We start from the raw sequence: 23,898 nt of genomic DNA, 5'->3' as shown, positions 1-23,898 counted from the left end.
GCCAATAAAGGCAAACGACTCCACTGTCTGCACAGCCAGGAAACCAAAGGGAGGAGCCCTAAAGGGTATGGGGGCTTCTGGGCCTCTTAGCGGCCCACTGAGGTGTGGCACTGCCACCAGCTCCCTCCCTCATGAGATGACCCACAGGCCTCCCTGTACTGGCAGCTCCGGGATCAGCTCCAGGTCCACACTGACTTTATTTCAGGACAGCCCCGACACAAGCTGGAAGCTTCTGCTGAGGTGCCGTGAGCTCCTCAGAAGGTGGCTGGCCTGCCCTGTGGGCAGATGCCATTGTCTCCTCCAAGCATGCCGCAGGCCGGATCCACAGCCCAATCTGAGGGCGGCAGCCACCAAGGCCCCTGGCCTAGGGACCCAGTAGCTCCCCGGAGCTTGTTCTTCTTCCAGGGGACAGTCATCTGTGTGCTTCACTAACTACCCACTGGGACACACAGAAGGGACGGTATTTTACTGCTCTCACGACACTGGAGCCCAGATTATGGTGCTTCCCAGGAACCCTTCCAAATGCAAGTGAGGGGCACCCTTTAAATTACAAGGCATAACAGAATAGAAGGGTTCAACTTCCCTTAGGTCTCACTATTGGAACAATCTTTATTAAAAATCTTTCTGCGATGGTGGCCTCTTGGGCTCTACCTTTCCCTGTTACAGGTGCTGATGCCTTGATGCAGCCACCATACCATCTAGAATAAACCCTGTTTCCTGGCCTTCCTTGGGGGGGGCTGCACACTGGGAGCCTGTAAGACTGCCACTCGCAGTTAAGACAATAAATAATGCCCAACATTGCTTGGGACAGGGTATGGACACACATTATTCAAGATTTATTAAAGGAAGGTATCAGTAAACACACCATTTCTTCTTTTAATTCCCCCTTTGGCCAATATTGAAGCCTGCTATGAAGGAGTGGCCCTTACACCTGACTACTAAAATTTAAATGCTCAGGTGCCCCCTACTAAGGCTCCCATTCCCAACAATGTCCAGTTAAACCAGGATATCCAGGGGGCTCCAAGGACTGACCTTGCCATGACAGTCTATCTGATGTTCTATTCAGTATCGATAACCGGGAAGGCCCAGCCACAGCACAGTGTGCCCTTCACCTGCATATTGCAGGGCAATCGATATACTTTACCTGCCTATGGGCTTTCTTAATAGCCTGGCTATTGCCCATGATCTTTGCCAGCAAGATCTGATGCCCTGACAGTGTCCCCTTGTGTCACCTGCCACTATATTGATGACATTCTAATCCAGGGTCCCTTGGAGGATGAGATGCGAGAGACCCTAACATGGCTATTGATCCACCTGCAACACAGAGGCTGGGCTACCAACCCACATAAAATTCAAGGCCCAGCCACAAGCATTAAATATCTGGGCATTAGGTGGTCCTCTAAATGCTGGGACATTCTGTTTATACCAATCAATCCTCAGCTCCACCATTCCAGCCTTTCCTGGTCACCACTTCAATACTCCTTATTCCCTGGCCAAATGGACCCGTATCTCTTTGGGTCATGAGGGAGCTGCTGCCCTAACGGCCTGGGTACTTGCGGGGTGTTCTGCTTAAGGCAGCCCTAACAAAACACATTGCTCCCACTGCAAATTATGCTTGCAAACCCAACACTGGAAACTGCCATTCTTATGTCCTGCTCGGGGACAGCCTTTCACCCTGGCAGGATGACTTTATAGGGCCGCCTTCTCCATCAGCAGGCACCACCTTGCATTATGTGTGTGGATACTTTTACCAGCTAACTGCTTGCTATACCCGGCAGGAAGACCTCTGCAGAGCAGGCAGCATCTCTCTTGTAAATACACCCTGTCCTCATTTGGCCCTCCTGACACCACTGACTCCGATCAAGGATCTCACTTTCTTATTCATGTAACACAGCACTGGGCTCTCCAGTAGGGCATCCGGTGGAACTGTCATCTTCCACACTGGCCACAGGCCTCTGGCATTACTGAATGCCACAACAGTCTCCCAGCATCTTTGCTCTGAAGTTACAGGGCAGTAACTAGACTCCTAAATGGACTTCTTTGCTCCCAGGGGCAATTACCACTTTGAACTCCAGGCCACCTGATCACCACTCCCATCACACCCTGCTGCAGACAAGGAGCCAGCAAGGTCTTCAGACCAACCTGATTAACCCCACACTTCCCAGCTGTAGGGCCAGGCTCCCGGGGGACATGGTTCAGCCAGGTCATGGTCAGCCAGCCCGAGCACCACTACCTGTAGCAGCACGCGCCGCACGTCCGCCTCAGTGTGCTCTGCGTTGAGCTGACCCAGCAGGAGCTCTGCAGACAGCCGCTGGGCCACGAAATTGGTCACTCGGTTGCCGTCGTAGCCATTGAAGACCCCATATAGGAAGCAGTTGTTCTCACTCCTGACACAGAGAGAGGGAAGGAGGTAGCCTGAGACCGGAGGCTCACAGAAGAGTGATGCCAGTCTCAGAGTGACTGGGGAGGGGGAAAGGAATTGGGGAAGACCAAAGGTACAGCACCTGTGGCTTCAGGGGCCCACCTGGGTCCCTCAGTTTCGACCATGACTTCACTCTGGCCATGATTTTCTGGAATGCTCCCACCCCCACTGTATCAGGCCCTCAGCTGGTCTGAGGTCTATGTGGAAGGGATAGCAGCAGACACTACCTTCCACAGGCCATATCTCACTGGTAAGCCCCATGCCAGACAGCTGCAAAACTGCTGCTTTTCCCTGCTTACAAACCTATCTGTGATGCCCAAGAGCACACCGTTGGCTCTCTCACCTGAACTTGAGCCAGTTGTCCTCCGGCGGGTGGCTCTCAGTGCCCTTGCCATCGACCGAGTAGCTGCGGTTGGAGGCTGAGCCAACCCCGGAGAGGTGGCAGAGCGGCAGGTCATCTGTCCAGCTTGGCTGCTGCTCCTGGGAGGGATACCAGGAAAACAAGAGGCATCACCTTCTCCACCAAGGCAGACACCTTTTTCTCCCCCAACAAAAACTTAGCAGGCCTGAAGCTCCACAGAGGATTCTACATCCTTCTAGAAAACAATAATTTTTGTACGAACAAACACCTACAGAAGGGTTTGCATGTTTTTTATGGCTAGTTCCCAAATTTGTTCCCCAGGAAGCCTGACAAAGACTAGGGTTCCCAAATGCAAGGAGTGAGCTATGTTACAAACAGGAGTGAAACCCACACACGTGCGCACACACGCATGAAGCAAACTCTCGGAAGAGAACTCCTGGTGACTCTCTACCTCCCAGTGCAGCTCCGACTTCAACCCCTGGGCTTTGGTTAAACTGAACATTTCCAGGCCCTACCCTCAGAACGTCTGCTCCCGGTAGGGCCCAAGGTCTCGGCGTCACAGGCAGCTCCTCCCAGGTGACTGATCCAGGCAGCCCAGGACGCACTCAGAGCAGAGGATAAGCTAGCCTCAGGCCCTCGCCCTGGCATGAGGGCCTCCACCCACAGTCTTTGCTCTGCTCTGCCCTGGTCCCCTCTCCCATCTTCCGCATCACATCCTTTCCCACTAGTACCACATGCATGCAGCACCCTGTGCGTAGTCTGCGCGAGAAACACCCTCCCATCCCTGTCTAGCAATCCTCCACATTCAGGCCTCTGGCTCAGGAGTCCCCACCTCCGGGAAGCAGTCCTTTAGGAAGACCTCCGCAGGCTTGGCTGACAGCACTCTCGTATATGCCTACTACACCCGGCTCCCTCACTCCTGCCTGTCCCACTCCCATTTCCCACCGTGGGACACGAACCGGGCTGTTCAGTAAAATCAGCATGGAGCTTTACACACACACACACCCCAATTCAGGCCTCTCCCCAACAAACACCTTGGTCCAGGCCCCTCCGACACACACACACACCCTGGTCCAAGCACACCCACAGGCATGCACACACACACAAACACACGTACATTCCCGTCCAGGTACCACCCCCCCCACACACACTCCAAGCCCAGCCAAACACAACACAGATTCTTAATTTCCTGAATCTCCTTGGGGTGCACCCTGAGCACCTGCATTTCAAGCCCCCCAGAAATGACCTCTGATGCAAGGCCCAGGAGTGATCCACTGCCTGTCACAGAAAGCCTCCCCCACACCTGGACACCAGCTGAGACCCGTGCCTCGTTCACAAGGGCATTCTCCCCAGGACCACCATACTGAACTAGGTTCAACTATAACAACTGAGAATCAAAGTTCAACTGCAAGGAAAATACAATTTGGATTGAAAGCTTTATTGAAAAACAAGCATGAACACTACATGACTTCTTACAAATTAGCAATAACAGTCTTCAAAAAAGGATGTGAAAACCGCTTCAACAGACTTTTACGATCAGATACGTAAAAGGCCTGTGGATAGCTTTTGTGGCAAATTTCATCTTCTGTTTACATAATGACAGGGAATGACTTTATGGCTTTTTCCCCTTCATTTTAATTGTTTTTATGCTGTATTTATTCTAGCACTTTAGTTCTACAATTTGCACCCCAGAGCAACTTCGGCAGTTTGTTTTTATTCTTAAATTAATATATAATAAAATTGATATTTTTGGTATGCAAGCTTATAAATTTTAGTATGCATAGACATTTGCGTAACTATGCCACAATCAAGATAGAGGAGTCCATCACCCCAAAACCTGCCCTTGTGCTGACCCTTGGGGCACACCCTCTCCTACACCCTGGCAACCACTGACAGGTGCTCCAGCACCACACTGTCTTTTTAAGAATGTCAGTGAAATCATGCAGTACACAGCCTTTTTTTTCTTTTGTTACGGTTAAACACAAAGAACATAAAATTTGCCATCACAGCCATTTTTAGGTGTTCGGTTCACTGGCATTAATACAGTGACACTGCAGTGCAGTCCCCACTGCCATCCATCCCCACAGCTCTCTCTGCTTGTAACTGAAATTGTACCCATTAAACATTAAAAATTAAGGGCTGAAAGGCTACTAATGCCTACTAGTAGCTTTAAAGAAAATATGACTGAAACCTAGTGGGAAAGGAAGAGTAATAAGAGCTGAAACTCTGCTCAGCTCCTGACCACGCCGGGCATTTAACGCTTTCAAGTCAAGCTACAGCAGAAGAAAAACTGCCTCACAATAACACAAAACTGTTCCTAGTTCTCATCTTGACTAGTTTCGTTTTAAAACAATACAAATGTCTCTTTCAACATAAATATGAACTTAAGTTTTTGGAACCCACGTATGACATTATTCAGTTAGAGTCTATTCAATTAATACATACATTCATTCAACATTTGCTGAGAATGTACAACAAGCTGGCATTATTCGAGGTGCTGGGGCCCCACTGGAGGAAACAACAGAGGGTCCTTCCTAAGGAGACAGAGACTTCGCACATGGAACACGATGACTCAGCAAGGCGCTTCGGACGGACATGCGCCACAGAGAAAACACACCAGGATAAGCGGACAGAGAGATTCATGACGTGGTCAGAAGAGGTCTCTCTGATGACCTCTGAGCCAGACCTGAATGACTACGGAGCAGCAGCCATTTCAGAAAGTGGAGAAGGAACCTTCCAGGCAAAGGGAACAGTATGTGCGAGGACCCTTAAAAAAAAAAATTCAGTGTGCTAGGTTTTGGGAAGTGCAGGAAGGCCAGTAGGGCCTCTGTAGTGAGCAGAGGGGAAAGTGGCTTGCGGCTGTGTTCATACGTGTGTGTGCTAGGCGGGGACAGTGTAAGGCCTTCTAGGACAGCGAAAGGCATTCATTGCCAAGGAATCAGTCATTTTTCAAAGAACTGATTCGTTGCCACTCATCCCCAAGTCTTAGATCTGATTACATATACTTCGTATCAGGCAACCTGGCAAATAAATTTCCCAAAGAAACTTCTTTTTCTAGGGTCTGATTTCTGCCTCCGACTGGAATGAAATTAAACATAAGATTAAGCAGAAGCACAAAAGCATCTCCCCAATCAGAAGAATCTTATGTCTCCTCTCTAAAAGATGGTCCTGAAGAGCTCAGACCACAGCTGTTTCAAAGCTTGGGAGGAGACGTTTATACTTTTAGAATCCTGTCTGTGGTGAAGGACCGAACTCATCCTTACATAGGAAATGAACGATACGAGTGGGCTGCCCACGATGCAAGCCCATCACAGAAGCTGCCGTCACAGTGCTTCCTCTACCACTATCCAGCTCCCTCAAGGGACAGAGACAAGCTCCCAGGGACTTGGATCCTTCCAACAATTTCATACTTTTCGGCAGAAAAGAAGTATTATCTAAGCAACTGGTGGGCCCACTCAATGTTGAGAGACACACTACGAAAACCACTAGTAAAATGGTCTTTTACAAGGAAGAAAAAAATTCAAATGCATGACTTGAGGAGCTTGCCATGGAGTGGCACAGAACGACTCATCCAAAGCATTTCGTGACGGCGCCCACGACTTTGCTGTCAGGAGTGGGCTGGTGCTGTACCACCTGCTGCAGACATATTCGGCTGACGTGGGAGTAACAAGCTCTCCCAAATTAGAAGAGCTGTGTGGACGACAGTCGTCAATCTACTTAACGAGCACCTTGTTCTTCAGAAAGGACTTATAACTACTGTCTGGACACTTCGACAGTGTTCAGGACTTTTTCTGAACTCTGATTCTCATAATGTTGAGCTAATGGCATTTTGGAAATATATTATTTATTAACTAGCAACTGGAGTTCAGATCCATGGGTATGGTCTCTGGTGCTATTGTTTATCCAAGTATAATCTTTGTCTATTTTATCCAGCCTGATAAAAACACTCAAGAATACAGTAATTGATGGGTTTTTCTTAACATGCCATTACATGTATACTTCAGGCAGTCCTAATGCTAGCACCTTAACTGGGAACCATAAGAGGCACGCTCACTAAGGTCAGGAACACAGCAAGGAGGCCCACTACCTAAATCACTTGACACTGAACTGGAGGCGTCAGCCCAAGCAATTAAGTAAGAGAAAAGCAGCAGAGCATTAAGAATCGGAAAAAGATACAGTTATCTCTATGTGCAGTTGATATGATAATACCTGGAAAGCCTGAAGAATTAACAATAAAACTAACTCAAAATAAAACAGATCAGTATGGTTGCAGGATAGAACATCAACAGATGAAAATCAACAGGCTTCATATACTTAAGAAAAGATGGGCATCTAGCCCTCCTGTGAAAATTCTTACTTGCTATCAACTGAAATAACAAGGTCTTTCTCTCTGTAACTCTATCAAGTCAGCCTCCCCAACCACATTCCCATAGGGGATTTTTTTAAACCTAAATTTATATTGGTTGGATTATGTCTTAATACTTTCTTTTCATCCAAGCCTTCCAGCCTGTTGACATAATTTTGAATCTCACTCGGCTGTCTATCTTGTACAGATACGGCCTTCTATAGTGTTCCAAGTGATTTCTAAAAAACTTTCAACAGAACAAAAAGCATGGGAAGCTAGCCCACTTCTGCCAGGAGGTGTCTGTGCCAAACACAGGAAGCAAGGAGCACCTCCCCACCAAAGGTTTGCTCTACTTGAAAGGCCAGATGTATTTTGGGGGCCTCAGATGAAGAGGCTACTAACCCCAGAGGTAGAATTGCAGAAACAAGCACACACTTTAAAACAAACCCAACTATTTATACACATGAACTTTGCCGAGAAAGGTTCTACTTATTTCACATAAGCACTCTTTACACATTAAGTTCCTAGCCAGTCTGACTTGGTTTGCTATTAAAATAAAGAAGAGATAAGAAAAAATTTCCCAAAGAGCATATTAAAAAGCATCCATGGTGAGGCAAGGCCTCCCTTTACAGTATTTCCAAGTCCTATTCGCCCCAAAGGCCCTGCTCAAATCTAATCAATACCAAGGCCTGTGTTTCCCAAACCTCAACCATTCACTCACTATCTTTGAGAAATTCTCTACTTCGTATTTTTTCTTTAAACTGCCATATTTTCTTTTACTCAAACAATTTCCTTTTGAATGTAAACTTTTTCAGTATTGTGGATGGAAAACCAGTATTACATGCCATATCTTGAAGACTAAAAAAATGAAAACAAAACAAAGCTAGTCTAGTTCAACCTACTGCCTGCTTAGTCTCTGAGCTGAAGCCCCATTAGCTCCGTTAAAAAAGAGAGAGAGAGGAGATAAGCAAGAATGAGAAAGGTGCTAAGGACATACTAGGACCAAACCAAGTCCTTCTCGTGTTATCATCGGAGATGTGAAAGAGCCGCACAGCAAACAGCCCCCTCAGTGAGTGCCTGAGCTTTACACTGGCACTCACACCAGACTGCTCACTGTATGTGTCCCCAGACTCTGGGCAGACACTACCCAAGGCCAGGGCCCCTCCCCCAGGGAAATCATCCCAGCGGCCTCTCCATGCGTATCACGCACCCCCCTCACTGGTCATTAGCCACCTGGCCTTCCAGCAACTCTCATGCTGTACCCTGGTATTGCCAATTAGGCACCTTATTTCACTGATTCAAAAACACGTCTTTTCAACGTTTTAGTATCTCTGAAGTTGGTGTGTTACAAGTTAATGAGCAGTGTGCTTTCTTTCTTAATAGTATGTAAAATAACATGTCCTTATAATTAATGGTGTCTTAGAGTCAATGACATACAGTTTCTCATATACTTCTGAGCATGCCTGCAGAGGAAGTACCTGCCCAGAATGCAGTCCCCACAGCACCTCAGACAGTCGATAACAAGTGGCTGGAGAATTCTAGGAGGTTCTACCTGTGTGGGAGCGGGAGAGCATTTGGTCCTCCCTGACTTCAGCAGTGACCCCGAAATCCCTCTCAAGCTGCTGCGGGCCGGGCGAGCTGCAAGCCTACTTCCCCCCTTTTCTCTCTCTCTCCTCCACTGGGGATTATCCACAGCAAGCACCCATTGATTCTATTAAAACACACTAGACTGCCAAGTTTCTCGCTTCCTTCCTCCACATTTCTGAACAATTCTCAGAAAGGCCACGTTATTTTCTATTCACGCAAACCACCCACTTCTCCACCCCGGCACACACTGATGCATACTTTCTCCCACGCCCACAAATACCAACAGCATGTGGGTTTCAGCACCCCAAACATGAATCAGCTGGGAAGCTGAGAAGGGGGTGTCTCACACTCAGTCAACCTCGTCACACAGACGCGTAAACACACAGAACAGTGAGCATGGACCATTTCAACTCTGATGGGTTAAAAATTAATTTCTCACAAGAAATTTAACAGGAAACCTGGTAAGAACCGTTTCAAAAAGCCCAATTTTGACTTCACTGTGTGAGGGAGTTTCCAAAATTTATATTTTGGTATGAGAAGTTTCTATAGTGATCCAAATGCATTTAACCCGTTAAGGATATTACAAACACCTTGTACACATGTTTAAGCATCATCATATATATATGTGACAACAAGACATAAGAATGACCCATGACAAGTCCCCACAGAGAGACTCATCTCAAACTCCTGGGCAGCAGAAGTGGACAAAGCATGGTTCCCAATTCAGGCCACAGCCTGAATATCAAATTATAGTATGAAAAGGCTGAGTGTTTTTGTGGTGAAAGCACCCGAATTCCTCAGAGGCTAAAAGGAAGCTCAGAAAGGGAGAATAATGCCCCCCAGGAAGATGGCTCAGGGTGGGGGGCAGCAGTTCTTTTTCTCCAAAATGCTTAAAACGCCCGGTATCTTCTGCCATCTCTCTTTCTGAATGACCCCCTTTTCCTTTCCCACTTCTCTGGGGCCAGCTCCACTCCTGCCCCCGCCTCTCCCACTACGGTTTTCATCAAAGGTTTTCTATGTTTTCATCACAAATACAGTCTTAATACATTCTTAAAGGGGCTACTAATAATTATTGAGCACGGACTGTGTGAGAGCAACTGTACTACATCCCGGCAATGTATGAGATGGCTGTAGGTGTAATGGATGCTTTCATTTTAATGGATGCATTGTTTATTTTAATGTCATTAGAAAAAATACACAGCTAGCATGTCATTTCACCTACATAACTGCTCAGGATATGTCTAAGTTAAAACAATTGATTTCAAGTTTATTTTCTTTTTTTAATTAATAATCATATAGGGCAAAATCAAACTATTGATTCTCCCAGTCTCACATGCGCTCCTCTTCCTGGGTTCCCCAACTCGTTAATGAGAACCACTGTTATTCCAACTGAAACCTTAAAGTCCTTGATTCTTCTTCCTCTGTCATGCACGCTACACCCTTCCCATCAAAAAATTATCAGTTCTTCCTTTAAAATACAGCCAGAAGCCAGCACTTCTCACCACTCTTCCGCCGACACTATGACCACGCCTCCATCCTCTTGCACCCTGACAACTGCAGCGCCACTCAGCAGGTCCCAAGCTTGTATTCTCCACTCAAATGCTTCTCAACAGAGGGCTTTCTCCAGTCACAAACCCGACCACATCGTGTTCTTTACTCAAAACCACCCGAGAATATCACATCACACTTAGAACAGAATCCAAAGTTTGCACCAGGATCCACAAGGCTCCTTTGGGCCTCGGCCACCACCACTCCCACAATGCACTGCACTCCAGCCACACTTGCTCCTTGATGCTCCCCAGACAGGCGGGCCTTTGCATCCCTGTTCCCTCAGGCAGGAACGCCCCTTCTATATCCCCTACTTCATCTCAACAAAAGTTGAGAGATCTTCTCTGCCACTCATTTTAGAATGACCCCTCAACCATTCTGTCTGTGAATCCAGACTAGTCTTCCTTGCAGCACCACCTTATGTTATGTTATAGATACTATGTTTCAAATAATCTGTATTTACTCATTGTTCACTGTCTCCCTTCCTAGAATATAAGCTTCTTCAGGGCAGTATCCTCTGTACTTACGCAGGGCTGGCCAAACAGTGAATGCTTGGTGATACTGGAGGAATGAACCATATGCATTCATTTACAGAACCGAAGGTGGAACTTCACAGCTGGAGGGTGACCACTGTGGCTGACAGTGTAATGTGTTAGTTCATTGAATACTAACAGCACTCCTGGAAGTCTTCCTGGCTGGGGAAACTAAGGCTCAGGGATGTTAAGTGACTTGCCCAAGTCCATGCAGGACTCCTACTCTGCTTTATTAGGCTGGGAGGGCCCAAGCTCTTTTGAACACATCAAGCTGCTTTCCAAAGCTGCTCTTTTCTTCAAAGGAACTTATGAGGTACCACACTGCCTGGGGACCAAAGGTGCAACTTCTCAGGGTGATACTCCATGAAATACTCTGGCATCTGGCCCTAGCATACCCTCCGAGCACCATATCAGCAAATGCTAACCCCTCCTGAAAGCCTCCACTGACCTGGTCAAATTACATAATTCACTGTGCCCAGCACATCGACACTAGAATGCCATACCTATCGTGTTAGCGGTGTATGTGCCTTCTCCCATGCTGGACTGCCAATGCAGTGAGGGTGGGCACATGCCGTATCTGTGTATCCCCAGGCCCAGTAACCACAGACCACAGCCCTCAGAGCCATCTACTGAACAATGGTATTTGAGCTGCTCTCACCAGACTTAGGTTGGTGGACAGGTCAGTGAGCCACCCACAAAGAACAAGGATCCTGTGAACAAGGATGTCATGGTCACCATGAGGGTGGGGGTCACCTTGCGTGGACATCCTTGCCATCCCCTTGTCCTTCATCAAGATGCTATGTGCTTCAAGCAAACTATCCTACCTTTAAAAGATTCCACCACTACCCAGGAATACATTTGGCAGCTGGTAAAGCCCCTGTCTAACCTGAGCCCCTTGGGGTCCATCACATCTAGAAGGGAGGGAAGCTTGCAGCCACTCTCCTCAGCAAGCCTTGTAGGCCTACAGCAGTCACCACTTACAGCATTTGTCACAGTCCAGCCAGTATTTCTGGAATGTTCACTACAATGGGGGCATTTACATAGGGGTCCTGCCCTCTGGCAGCTACAAAGCAGAGGGCCAGGCCTACCTAACTCAATGACAAGGCTAACCAGCTAAGCAATAGTAAAATAAAGGGGCAGCCAAACGTTTGGGGAGTGTGGGGAGGGAGAGAAGAGTATCCCACTGGGGAGACCTGGAAATTGCTGTCTTAGAAGAGCAATTCAAGAGTCTACACAAAGCAGCAGTGAAGTTCACCCCTTACCCTCAAATTCCAATACTTCAAGAACCTCAAGGACAGAGGACCGATTTCTGCAGCATCACTGTATGGCCAAGGCAGAGCACTGGACCTGGCCACAAATGCTTTACTCATTATTTTACAAATATTTATTGAATGTCCGGCACATAGTAGTGGTAGGTGCTGGTGACACTATTCACTGTAGATCACGAGTCCCTAGCTTCACAGAGTTCACTTTCAAAGCAGGGGGCAGACAAGTCCACAGGCAAGAATAACAGCCAGCCACATCTAGGGAGGACCCAGGGGACCTACCTAGCAGATCAGAATAGGCCCATGGTGCCAACACGCACGTGCACCCATGTGCACATGTCAGGAGGATGGAAGGGCTGGATGACAACAGCGACAAACCCACAAGGGTCCAGGCTAGGGGTAGGTGTGAGTCTCGGAACAATCTTCCCACTGGCTGCTCTCACCTTATGGATAAAGAAACTGGGGCTGAAGGAGGCACAGAGAGCGAGCCAGACCGTAACTCAGGCTGCCACGTCTCCAGTCATTCCCTCTGTATAGCCTAGAGGTTAAGAGGGGTTCTGAAATAAGACTGCTTGAAATTAATCCTGCCTCTGCCACTTAACCAGCTGTGTGGCTTTAGGAAAATGTCCACGTCTCTGTGTCTGAATTTCCTTATTTGTAAAACACGAATAGTTACAGTACCTATCAGGGAGCTGTTTTGAAAATTAAGCTTGCCAATGTAAAGCAACTGGCCCGAGCGTAAGTGCCCGCTGCTGCCGCTTGTCACTATCGCACGACCGCTCAGTGCCGGGGGTGAGCGCACCACCGGGCTCCCCTCGCCCCTTCCGGCTCCGGGAGGCTCCCACCCTCCACGCGCCCTAGACGCTCCGGGACGCTGGGACCACGACGCCGAGCCCCCGACGGCCGGGCTCAGAGCGCACGCGCGGGCCTCGCGGGGCCGCATGCGCCCCCAGCCTCCGAAATGAGAGGGGCTGGCCTGGGAGAGGGGAGGGCGGCGGCCACACCCCGCGAGGGAGAGGAAGGCAGCCCAGAGGCGGAGATGGAGCTGCGGCTGCACCCGACAGGCCCCCCTGGGCTCCCAACCCCTAGCCCAGAATGCGGGTCTGTTCCTCACACTCTGCAGCAGGCTCCTCCTCTGCGCCGCCATCTTGGAAGGACCCCCGCGGGCGCGCCCGCCTCCCGCCAGAGCAGGCGAGAAGGGCGGCTAGAGCGGCCTGAAGCCGGCGAGCAGTACGGCGCTGCCAGGGAGCATGCGCCCAGCGCCACCACATGGCTAAAGTGGGGACTGTAGTGGAGCGTGTGCGCAGGCGCGTTCCTCCACCTTTGCGCTGGTGGAAGATTAAGGGAAGGCTTCTTTGAGTGATTGCCCTTCGCGGGTCATTATTTGCGCACTTACTCCAGAATGTCTTTTAGGTGGGGCTCGTCAGGCCCTGTGTTTTGGGTTCTTTATGAACACTGAGGCCGGCGGGTGAGGTGGGGGAAGGGGAGGGCGAATTGCTCATTTACTCAACAAGTACTGGTTGGGTGACCGTGCCTGGCCTATAGGAGTGAGGCCGCAAGCAAGACAGGCGCTCAAAAAGGGAACATGTTAATAGGAGAGGGAAACATTTACAAACATAAGTCATCTCAAGTGTTGCTAAATGCCAGGCAGAGAAGTTGATGTATGTGATGGGGCATGGAAGTGTGGGTTAACTGGCAACAGGGGCAGAAAGGTCAGGCAGGAGTTGGGGGCGTTGAGGGGGAGGGGAGGTGGCATGAGGAAAGGGAGCACGTGGGCTCAAGAAACATGCGTGTCACAGAAGGCCTCTGCGCCCGGGACAGAGATGGAGGGGGACAGAGAGAAGAGCACTGTGGGGCCTGCTCTGACCTTGCGGGCCCCAGGCAGGAGTTAGACTATTCATCTGGAGAACAAAGGGAAGTTGTTGACTTCTGAGCAAGCCATTGGCATGATCCCATTGGTAGAAAGATCCCTTTGACTGTAGTGCACAAAACATTATTTAGGGGGATTGGAGTGGAGACAGGAAGACCAATTAGGGGACTTTTGTACTAGTTCTAGGCAAGAGATGATAGTGGTTTGAGTGGGCTGGTGGCACTGGGTGGGTTTTATTTAGGAAATGAAATTGTCAGAGCTTGATTATGGATTGGTTGTAGGTGGTGATGGGAAGAGATCCCCCCTGATTTCTGGCAAGAACAGCTAGGTTCATGGGGAGGGAGAAGGGAATGAGTTCATTTCGGACATGTTCAATCTGAGGTGCTTTTGAGACACAAGAAAGGAAGTCAGACCAGTCCTTAGAGAGGATTAGAGGTCAAAGCAGGGGCTGAGCCGGAAAAGACAACAGGGAATGAGCAGCTGGAGAGGCTGGAAAGAGAGAGAGAAGGGAACATGGATTGAGGGAGGGTTGGAAGAAACTTGAACCTGTTTAAATGCTGAAGGAAAGACTTACTAGGGAAGAGCTGATGATCCAGAAGAGGGAAGAGGAGGCAGCCAAGGACTGGGGTGGTGACTCACCACCTTGCTGTCCTACCAGCAGTGCTCCACGTGGCCCAAGATGACTGCTTGAACTCCAGCTACTTTGTCTGAGTTCAGCCAGCAGGAAAGGAAGAGGAAGGTAGGAAGACAGCTGTCTCATCCTCTTTTTCTTAATTAACATACATTTACTTGCAAGCAATCTCCCTTCCCTTGTGAGGAGACCTCCAGAGGTGCCTATGACTTGTCCTTACATCCCATTGGCTGTAACCTAGCCCCAGGGCCACATATCGCGGAAGGGAGGTCAGGAAATGTTGGCTTTGGACTGAGCAACAGTGTGCCCCACTACAAACAGTTTCTGTTGCTAAAGAAACATCAGAAAATAGATACTGGAAGGCTATGAACAGTCTCTGACATGAACAGGGGTGGGAGGGGCCAAGTGGTTTGTTGAGAAAAAGTCTGGAAAGATTCAGGATTTGGTGCTCAACCCACTCCAGTCTAATTCCTTCCCCATATTCTGTCACCTGTGTGACTTTGAACAAGTGTCATCCCCTCCCTGAGCCTCAGTATCCTCTCTGTAAAATGGGAGTGACGGTCTTCCTGGCCGATGACTGCAAGGATTAAATAAGGTACCATGGAAAGACTAACCAGTGGTGGGTTGGTGTTTGTTACATTCGGATTACAATTTAATTTTTCTAAGTTAATAAACATATATTGAACACCTACTGTATGCCAAGGCATTTGCTGGATGCTTTTTCATCATAATTATTTCTCACTCCAACCTGGTGAGGCAGGTATTGTAATCATCCTTATCTTACAAAACAAGAAATGACTGCTCAGTGAGCCACCCAACAAATAGATGCTGGGATTTGAACCCTGGTCTTGTGACTCTGATGTTGTGATATAATAAGAAATATATATATTTGGTCTTCATCCCTGGTTCTTGGCACAGAACTTAAAAAACCTCGAGTGATAGAGGTTGTAGAATATTTTGTTACAATATTTGGTCTTTATCCTAGCTTCTCAAAGGTTTTGGAATTTCCTGAGCGATAGAGGTGCTAAGGAGCCTCTTTAGTTATTCATAGCAAGCCCCTTCAACCATCCTGGGGTTCATGTTAATGAGATAACTGGTGGTTGATAGGTAGACCCGAGATAACTTTACTTTGGGGGCTGGTTGCGAGAGGAAACAATCACATTTTTAGAGGGTTAAAACTTTCAGCACTCCTTTCTGGGAGGCAGGAAGATGGGGACTGGGGATTGAGTTAAGCATCAGGGGCCAATAATTTAATCAGTTATACCTCCATAATGAAACTTCCAGAAAAACCTGGGTTGGTGAACACACCCACATGCTGAGCGGGAGATGCACCCCCAACTCCATGGGGCCAGAAGCTGCTGTGGTCTGTGGGCCCCTCCAGATCTCACCCTATGTACCTCTTCATCTGGCTGTTAATTTGTATTCTTTATAATATCCTTTATAATAAACCAGCAATAGTGAGGGAAATTTGTGAGCCATTATAGCAAATTATGGAACTGAGGAGGGGGTTGTGGAAAACTGAGGAGCCAAATAGGACAGAAGTGTGGGTGACCTTGGTGCCATGCAGCTGCGTCTGGGGAGGTCTCTCTCTATGCACCAGGTGAAACCTCAGCCCAGGCAGCGGAGGGAGGGCTCTTGACTAATTGGGAAAGAATTCTCTATCCAGTGGAAACCAGCAAGAAAGGAATTCATTAAAGCAAGAGTAGAAGCAAATGGCGGCAGCCATGCAGGCAGCTGAGAGCAAGGAAGAACAGAGGGAGAGAAGGAAAGTTCATTGAACCGCTCAGCGTAGGGCAAACCCCTTACCAACTGCTAAAGCCAGGGTCACCTGGCATCCAGTGTCCACTTGATCTGCATGCATGGGAAGCCCGCCCATTTGATGTGGAAGTGTTCTGCTGTTGAAGGTACTAACACCCTAGTAGCAGTAACACTCTGAGGCCTTTCCTGGCAGCCCTGGGTGGGAAGCAGACCCTCCAAGGCCCTTCATAGCTTCACCTTGGTGTAATTGCTGGAAATTTCTTAACAACCGTACAGTTTGCTGCCTCCATCTTTGAATGCATTGTCCCCACACTTGACTACCCGGTGAACTGCTGCTCCATCTTGAAGGCTCTTAGCAAGTGAAAGCCCTTCCCAGAAATTGTTCTTGACTCCCCACCCTAGGCATTATTCTCTCAGTCAATTTTGATCATTTACCATCATAGTTATTGTTTGCAGTGACCTTCCTGAGGTTATGAACTGTGACAGTTTAGTTCAAGGTCTCTTCCCTGGCCCCAGGGAGGCTACTCAGCAAATGTGTGTGGCATCAAATTGGTTGAAGAGTCAGGTGGAGATGAATGGGTACATTGGCAGATGAGGGAGCTGGAGGACAGGCAGTCCCAAGCCCCCCAGGTGACTGGGAGGGGAGCTGACCTCCATTCCCCCCACCCCACCTCTTTCCACACCTGACCACCTAAACACTGCACTGGGGTGGGTCCTTCCAAAATTCCTCAGGTCTGACTTTCCAAAGAGCATGAAGACCCCGGCTCAGTGGCACATGGGATAACAAGCATTAAGTTAGTGCCTCCTGTTTGCAGGCATTGGGCTCCCAGGGGGTGGGGGTGGATACAGGGAAGTCTGATGTAGACAGGTGTCTTTCTTCTCTGGAGACAGCATACCTGGGGACCAGGCTGTGAAGCACAGCCTGTTGTTCCCAGGACAACACTATGGGTCACACTGGGGTTTGCAGTCAGTCCAAGACATGCTTCTGCCAGAGGAACAAAGATACCACAACTACTGATCTTGATAACCTTTTAAACAGCCAGTGGGAACTCTGTGCCCTATCACGGGCCCCAGATGGGTGGGCCGCCTAGATAGTCCCAACGCCTTGTGAAGTGCACACACGGCTGGGAACACAGATAACACTGCCACAGCACCATGACCTTCCCAAACTCCAGACACCAGAAGAATGAACGAATGTGCAACCAGGGCCACCTTCTGAGAACAGAGAGGGCTCTGCAGAGAAGATTAGAACCACGCTGGCCATGAGCTGACACAGGCTTTCTGCCACAGCCAGCCCCACAGAGCCACAAGATCCCTTCAGTCCTGTGTTTGGCTTCACAAACAGCTGCTGCAGTAAATCTGGTCTGCAGATAACAGCTTGGAAAGATGGGGACACTGAAGAATATTCTGAAGAGAAGAACATGTCTGCCCAGCAACCCCCCATCCTCAGCTTCACCTTCCCCTCGGCTTTCTCTATTCTGGCTAGGAACCCGGGCAGTTGTTTTGGCCTGGGTGCCAAATCAGAGCACGGAGACCACCTTGGACCAAGCAGTTTACCTTTCTGGATTTTTCCTGGTCCCAAGCGTTTTGCCACTTGGCTGTGTGGTCTTGGTATTGATCATCTTCGTGGATGCATCAAAGTCCTTTGACTGGATACACCGTTATTGTCAGATATTAGCTAATCAGCTTGCTTCCAATTGGGGGCTATTATTAACAGCTCTGCAACAGAGGGTTTAAAAACTATTTATTGAATTTCTTAGAGAAACACAACAAAACATATAGGAGGGGAAATGATTTGCTTTGTAATACTCTAGCAAAGGGAAAAAAAAAGAGATGGACCCAAGGAACAAAATCTCTGATTGGGGGTGATGTGGGTGGGGCTTCAGGGTGCTGTTCTTGCCCTCTTTTGTATATGTTTGACATTTTTCATAATAAAAAGTTCAACATGGATATGGTAAGACAGTCTCTGTCCTCAGGGACCTGACAGTCTGGTGGGAAGCACATAAGGAACTGGGCCCTGGCAGAGCAGTAGGACAAGTACCAGGACAGAGCTAGGGGACCAGAGGAGAGCCGCCTACCTCTGGCTTAGGGAATCAGAGGAGGCTACCCAGAGGAAATGCCAGCTGAGACCGGAGGGATGCCGAGGAGGTGGTCGCATGACACCTCAGGGATGTGTGCCCCAGCAGAGGTCATCAGCAGGAGCAAAGAGCTGGTAGGGAGAGCGAGTCAGCCGATGAAGCCCCAAGCGATGGTCTGTCTGGCTTGAGTGCTGGTGAGGTTGAGCCAAAGCCGGAGCAGAGGGCAGGAGCCAGTAGGGGTCTGGGTGACTTCCGCGTGCTGGGCAGCTGGAGATGGACGAGGTCAGTGGGGCATTTGAGGGTCACTCCAGTCTCTGTGACCCCTGGTGCAGGATGGATTGTGGGTGGTGGAGAAAGACTGGGCCTCCACACATTTGCAGCTTTTTGCTTCTCCTGAATTACTCCTTTAAGATCATTTCCAGAATAACCATTCTTATGTTTACTTCAGTTTCTCTCTTCAGAGAGGCTGTGACCTCTTTGAAAGCTGGGACTAGGTTTTACTCAACTCTGCAAGTGCAGCGTTTAGCACACAGCAGGCACTAAATAAATGCTTTGTGAATGAGTGACATTTTACTGAGCATTTATTAAGTGCCAGGCACTCTTCCCAGTGCTTTACACATACTACATTGTAAGTGGCGTTTTCATAACCATCCTTATGGACTGTGTTACTGTTAGCCCTGGATTAGTTCAGGTCCTCCAAGGAGCAGACAGCAAGACAGGATTTTGGGGGGATACACCTGTGAAAGGAAGAGGGGGAGCTAGAGAAGCAGGAGTGCTGTCAGACAAGCAAACAGGTGTGACTCCCAAGTGAGAGACAGGGGCCAGGAGGACCCGGTGGGAAGAGTCTCACACGGCAGGTAGTACAGTCCCAGGAAAGTGTCAGCCATGCCGACTAGAAAGTCCTCCAGCCGAGGTCATGGTTAAAGGAGCCTGTGTCTCCCCTTTACTCAGTCACTGGCTGGGAGCATCTTGTTCCTGCAGCTTTGGCAGGAACATGAGGAAAGATCCAGAAGGGCAGCAGCTGGGAAGTCTGTCAATGACATGCACATTCCCCATCTTACAGTTGTAAAAACTGAGGCCCAGAGAGGTAGTCACTTGCCCAGGGTCACACAGTTAGGAAGAAGTTGAGCCCTTTGCTTCAGAGGCCAACTTTGTGGCCCGCATTCCTTAATAGTGTTGTTATGGGTTGGACTGTGTCCCCCAAATTCACATGTGAAAGTCCTAACCCCCCAGGGTCTCAGAACTTGACTTCATTTGGAAACAGGTTGCTGCGGATGTAATTAGTTAAAATGAGATCATACTGAAGTGCGGCAGACCCCTGATCCAATATGACAGGGGTCCTTGATGATAAAAGGGATATTTGAAACAGAGACACAGGGAAACCACCGTGGAAACACAAACTCGGAGAGGAGGGATGTGCCTACAAAGATTGTATAACCAAAGATTGCCAGCAAACCGCCAGAAGCTGGGAGAGAGGCATGAACAGATCCTTTCTCCCACCCTCCAAAGAACCAACCCTACTGACAGCTTGACCTTGGACATCTGGTCTCCAGAAGTGAGAAACATCACATTTTTATTGCTTAAGCACCCAACTGTGGCACTTTGTTACAGCAGCCCTAGCAAACTCATGCAGGTGTGAACATCTTTAGTGGCAGCAAAACATGTAGATGCCTGAGGTCTTAGGCAAAGAAGCAGCTTCGGGCTGCACAGGAGAAACACTGAACAGCTTTGCTCTGGTCCTACTTCCCCCCCTTTGCTAGCTTTGTGAATTCCTGGCAAGCTGAGCCATCATGCCTGTTTCACTGCATGCAAATGCATGCAAAGACGTCTGAACTGTAAAAGGCAAGGTGTTGCTATTGTTATTATAAACAGGACACTGAAACCTGGGAAGTTGGAGTGACCAGTCAGAAAATGGCACAGCTGTGATTTGAACCCAGGCTTCTCAGAGCCCCAGTTAGACCTTGACATCCCCTCGTCCCTGCCAGCCTCCTGGAAATGGCCAAGCATGATGAGAAGGAGCCAATTCCAGCAGGAACTTGCCCCAGCCTTCACCCAACAGTGTGAAGAAGGATGGGATCTTTCCAGGCTTGGTTCCAGCTCCTGACCTTGGTCAGCTGTGCTCCTGGCCAATGCAATGTCCTGTGAAAGTCCATTCTAGCTTATCTCCTGTGGGTTGGTCCTCTGGAGCATATCCCCTGGCCAGCTATCCACAGGCACAGTTGTGGCCACCCTCCATACCTGGCCCTTGGCTCTGTCTATGAAAGCCCCCGGCTTCCAAATAGTCCAAAGGAAGCAGGTCCTTCCCAAGGCTGCCCGTCTGCCAGGCAGGCTGTCGCCCCACCTGGCAGCTCCTGGAGGAGCCTCTCCTTCCGGGCACTGCAGACCCCTCCCCCAGCACCCCTGTCTCCCACTGCCCACCCTAGCATTCCATTCAGGAGCCAAAGGAAGGGGAGCTCCCTGGAAGACACGAAGAGCTGACGAGGAGGAAGGCAGGGGGTGTCTTTCCTGAGCATCCAAAGGGCTGCGGGAAAAGAAAGACCACGGAGCTCGGGTCTCTACGGGAGCACGCTGGCTGTGTGACACGCCATTCAGCCGTTCAGTGAACGGTATTAACCTGGCGCCTTCTGTGCATCAGACCGTTACAGAGGCCAGCGCATACAATGTGATCAAGTTTACGGACTCTGGACACAGACCTGGTTCAAGTCCCGGCTCAGCTACTTCCTGTGGCCTTGATGAATTGCTTACCCTGAGCTTCCTTTGCCTCTCAGTTAAATGGAGGTAATTTTACCATCCTTTTCAGATTGCTGGGAAGATAAAGGAGACAGAGGTAAAGGGTTTAGCATACCCCTGGCACCAGTAAGTACTCCACAAATGGCCTTATTGCTGCATTAGAAGGTGTCGCAGGTTGAGAGTCCCTGCCTTTAAGAAGTAAATGACCTTAAGAAGCAAATGCCCTTAAGAAGAAATGTAAGTGTGAATTGGTGATTAATGAAAACACCATGGGTTCAGCATTGAAGGACAGAACTCCTAGATGGGGTGGGGGTAGGTAGAGTAAAGAGAATAGAGATGCAGAAATCCAAGAAGGCTTCCTGGAGGAGGCAATGACCTTGGGCAATTTACTACCTAAGCATCCAATCAGTTGTTTGTTTTCTTTAATAAGTAACTCTTAGACAAAACTATAGTGACCAAATCAGATCAGTGGTTAGAGGCCTAGGGGGTTGGAGAGGTAAAGGGACCCAAGGAAACTTTCTTTTTTTGGTGCTGGGAATATTCTATGGCTTGATGATGGTGGTGGTTACACAACTGTGTCTGTTTGTCAAAACTCGTCAAATTGTACACTTGACAGTGGTAAATTTTATCGCACCTAAGTTATACTTCAAGATAACAGATTTAAAAATAAAAAAGAACTTTTAATGTGGTTTATGTCTTATGTCTTTTAAGATAATACATGTTCAATACAGAAAATGAAAAGACAAATAAGACAAATTAAATCACCTGTATCTCACCACCGCCTAAGATGTACTGTTAATAATTTGGCAAATATCCTTTCAGACTTACTATATATACCAATACATGTATATTTCTTGCTTTTCTTCTGTAAAAATTGGGTGTCACTGTGTATATTATTTTATGACCTGTTTTTTTCCAATGAATATTAAAATTGGGATGTTTTATTTCCCTATTCTTCTATAATAAAGTTTTTGTTTCCCTGTGGTATCCCATTGTAAAGAAATAACCAGGTATAATCAGCCTCCCCTGGGTGAGGCCTTCTGTTGTTCCCTGTTTCTCAGGATCACACTCAGAGTTGCATTGTATATCCTGTAGACTGGGATTCTTAACCTTCTCTGTGCAAGAACCTCTCTGACCTGGAGAAGCCTCCTCTCAAAATAATATTTTTAAATGCATAAAATAATATGCCAGAGTTTACAAAGAAAAACAATTATATTGAAACACATTTATCAAAGTATATTTTTTAACTGGGCTACAGTTGTCCAAAGAAGGCGTGAGATGTGGAGCAGAGCTGTGCCAGCAGACCTGGAAGCCTGCAGCGAGAAGTGGAGCAGACCCTTCTGTGCAGCCTGGAGCTTCCAGCCCCACCCAGCCACAGTCCACTGATCCCCACAGCACCCACAGATGTGTGATCTTTATCGTAAGCCGCTGAGTTTTGGGATGGAATATGTGTTACACAGCAAGGCTGTCTGATATAATGGGGAGAGTAGCTTACCTACAGACAGCATTGCCTGAGCTTACAGTCTGACCCAGAGCAGAGATGGCAAATAAACATGTGAAAGTTGCTCCACATCCTATGTCATTAGGGAATTGCTAATTAAACAATAAGGAGACCCGGCTATATACATGTTAGAGTGGCTAAAATCTAAAATGCTGACACCACTAAATGCTAGTGAGAATGCAGGGCAGCAGAAATTTTCCTCCACTGCTGGAATGCAAGATGGCACACTTTGGAAGACAGTTTGGCAGTTTCTTACAAAGCTAAACAGAGTCTTACAGGGTGGTCCAGCAATTGCACACCTTTGTATTTATCCAAATGAGTTGAAAATTACATCCACACAAAAACCTCCACTTTCGGATATAGATGTTTATTATAATTATTATATAGGTGCTTTATTTATAATTGAAGCAACTAAGATGTCCTTCAGTAGGTGAAGGGATAAACAACTGTGGTGTATAAAGTAACTCCAAAGAGTGGAATATTATCAAAGATAAAAAGAGATGAGCTATCAAGCTATGAAAAGACATGGAGGAAGACGACCCCCACTGGGTCAGCCCACACCCAACTCTTGGGCATGAGCTCTTATCTTGCTCTGAAATCTCATTTTCCAATAAACTCTGAATACTCAATGGCACAAAATAAGACATGGAGGAAACTCAAGTGTGTATAGCTAAGTAAAGAAGCAAATCTGAAATGCCTACATGCCTTTTGATTCCAACTACAATGCATTCTGGAAAAAGCAAAACTTGATATCAGTGGTTCCGAGGGTTTGGGAAGAGAGAGGGAGGGATGAATAAGTGGAGCACATGGGGTTTTTAGGGCAACGTAAAAGTAAATACTCTGCATGATATTGTAATGGTGGATACATGACATTATGCATCTGCCAAAACCCGCAGAATGTACAACATAAAGAGTGAATCCTGACTTAAAGTATGGACTTTAGTCAATAATGTTTTGTAATTGGCTTATCAGTGGTAACAAATGTACCACATCAAAGCAAGATGTCAATAACAGGGTAAACTCTGTGGGCAGGAAGTATATGGGAATCCTGTATTTCTTGCCCAATTTTTATATAAACCTAAAACTGCTCTAAAAAATAAAGCTTGTTATGAAATGCAAAGAAATTGGGCTTTAATTATAAATGTGCTTTTTACTAATGCACCTAGTAGCAGGATCTCATAGTGGGTTTAATAATGACAGAACTTTGAAATGTGGATGAGTGTTCAAGAGGCCTGCAGCAACTGATTTCTACTGGGGGAAAGCCCCAGG

The 23,898-nt window shown here is 47.9% G+C and overlaps 1 protein-coding gene and 1 long non-coding RNA gene across 4 annotated transcripts in view; one reads left to right on the top strand and one right to left on the bottom strand.

Annotated features, from left to right (window-relative positions):
- The window catches only part of LOC108397364 (TGF-beta-activated kinase 1 and MAP3K7-binding protein 1), a 77,247-nt gene that overhangs the window by 13,260 nt on the left and 40,089 nt on the right, over positions 1–23,898 (bottom strand). For 2 of the 3 annotated variants that reach the window (XM_037006927.2, XM_037006926.2), the window contains exons 4-5: positions 2,766–2,902; positions 2,234–2,387 (exon numbers count right to left, since the gene is read on the bottom strand). In XM_037006927.2, coding sequence (XP_036862822.2) covers positions 2,234–2,387; positions 2,766–2,902 — 291 coding nt within the window. Of the gene's footprint in view, positions 1–2,233; positions 2,388–2,765; positions 2,903–13,175; positions 13,294–23,898 lie in introns of those variants that run through there. The other variant, XM_017660747.3, reaches the window with a different exon arrangement.
- On the top strand, positions 13,368–22,565 carry LOC118970296 (uncharacterized). The gene is made up of 3 exons (XR_005058177.2): positions 13,368–13,474; positions 14,593–14,670; positions 22,387–22,565. It is a non-coding gene; the product is annotated as an uncharacterized lncRNA (long non-coding RNA).

Source organism: Manis javanica, chromosome 10 (genome assembly GCF_040802235.1).
Source record: "Manis javanica isolate MJ-LG chromosome 10, MJ_LKY, whole genome shotgun sequence".
Taxonomy (NCBI): domain Eukaryota; kingdom Metazoa; phylum Chordata; class Mammalia; order Pholidota; family Manidae; genus Manis; species Manis javanica.
Note: the sequence above shows the minus strand (reverse complement) of the source record. Positions and strands in the feature narration are given on the sequence as shown.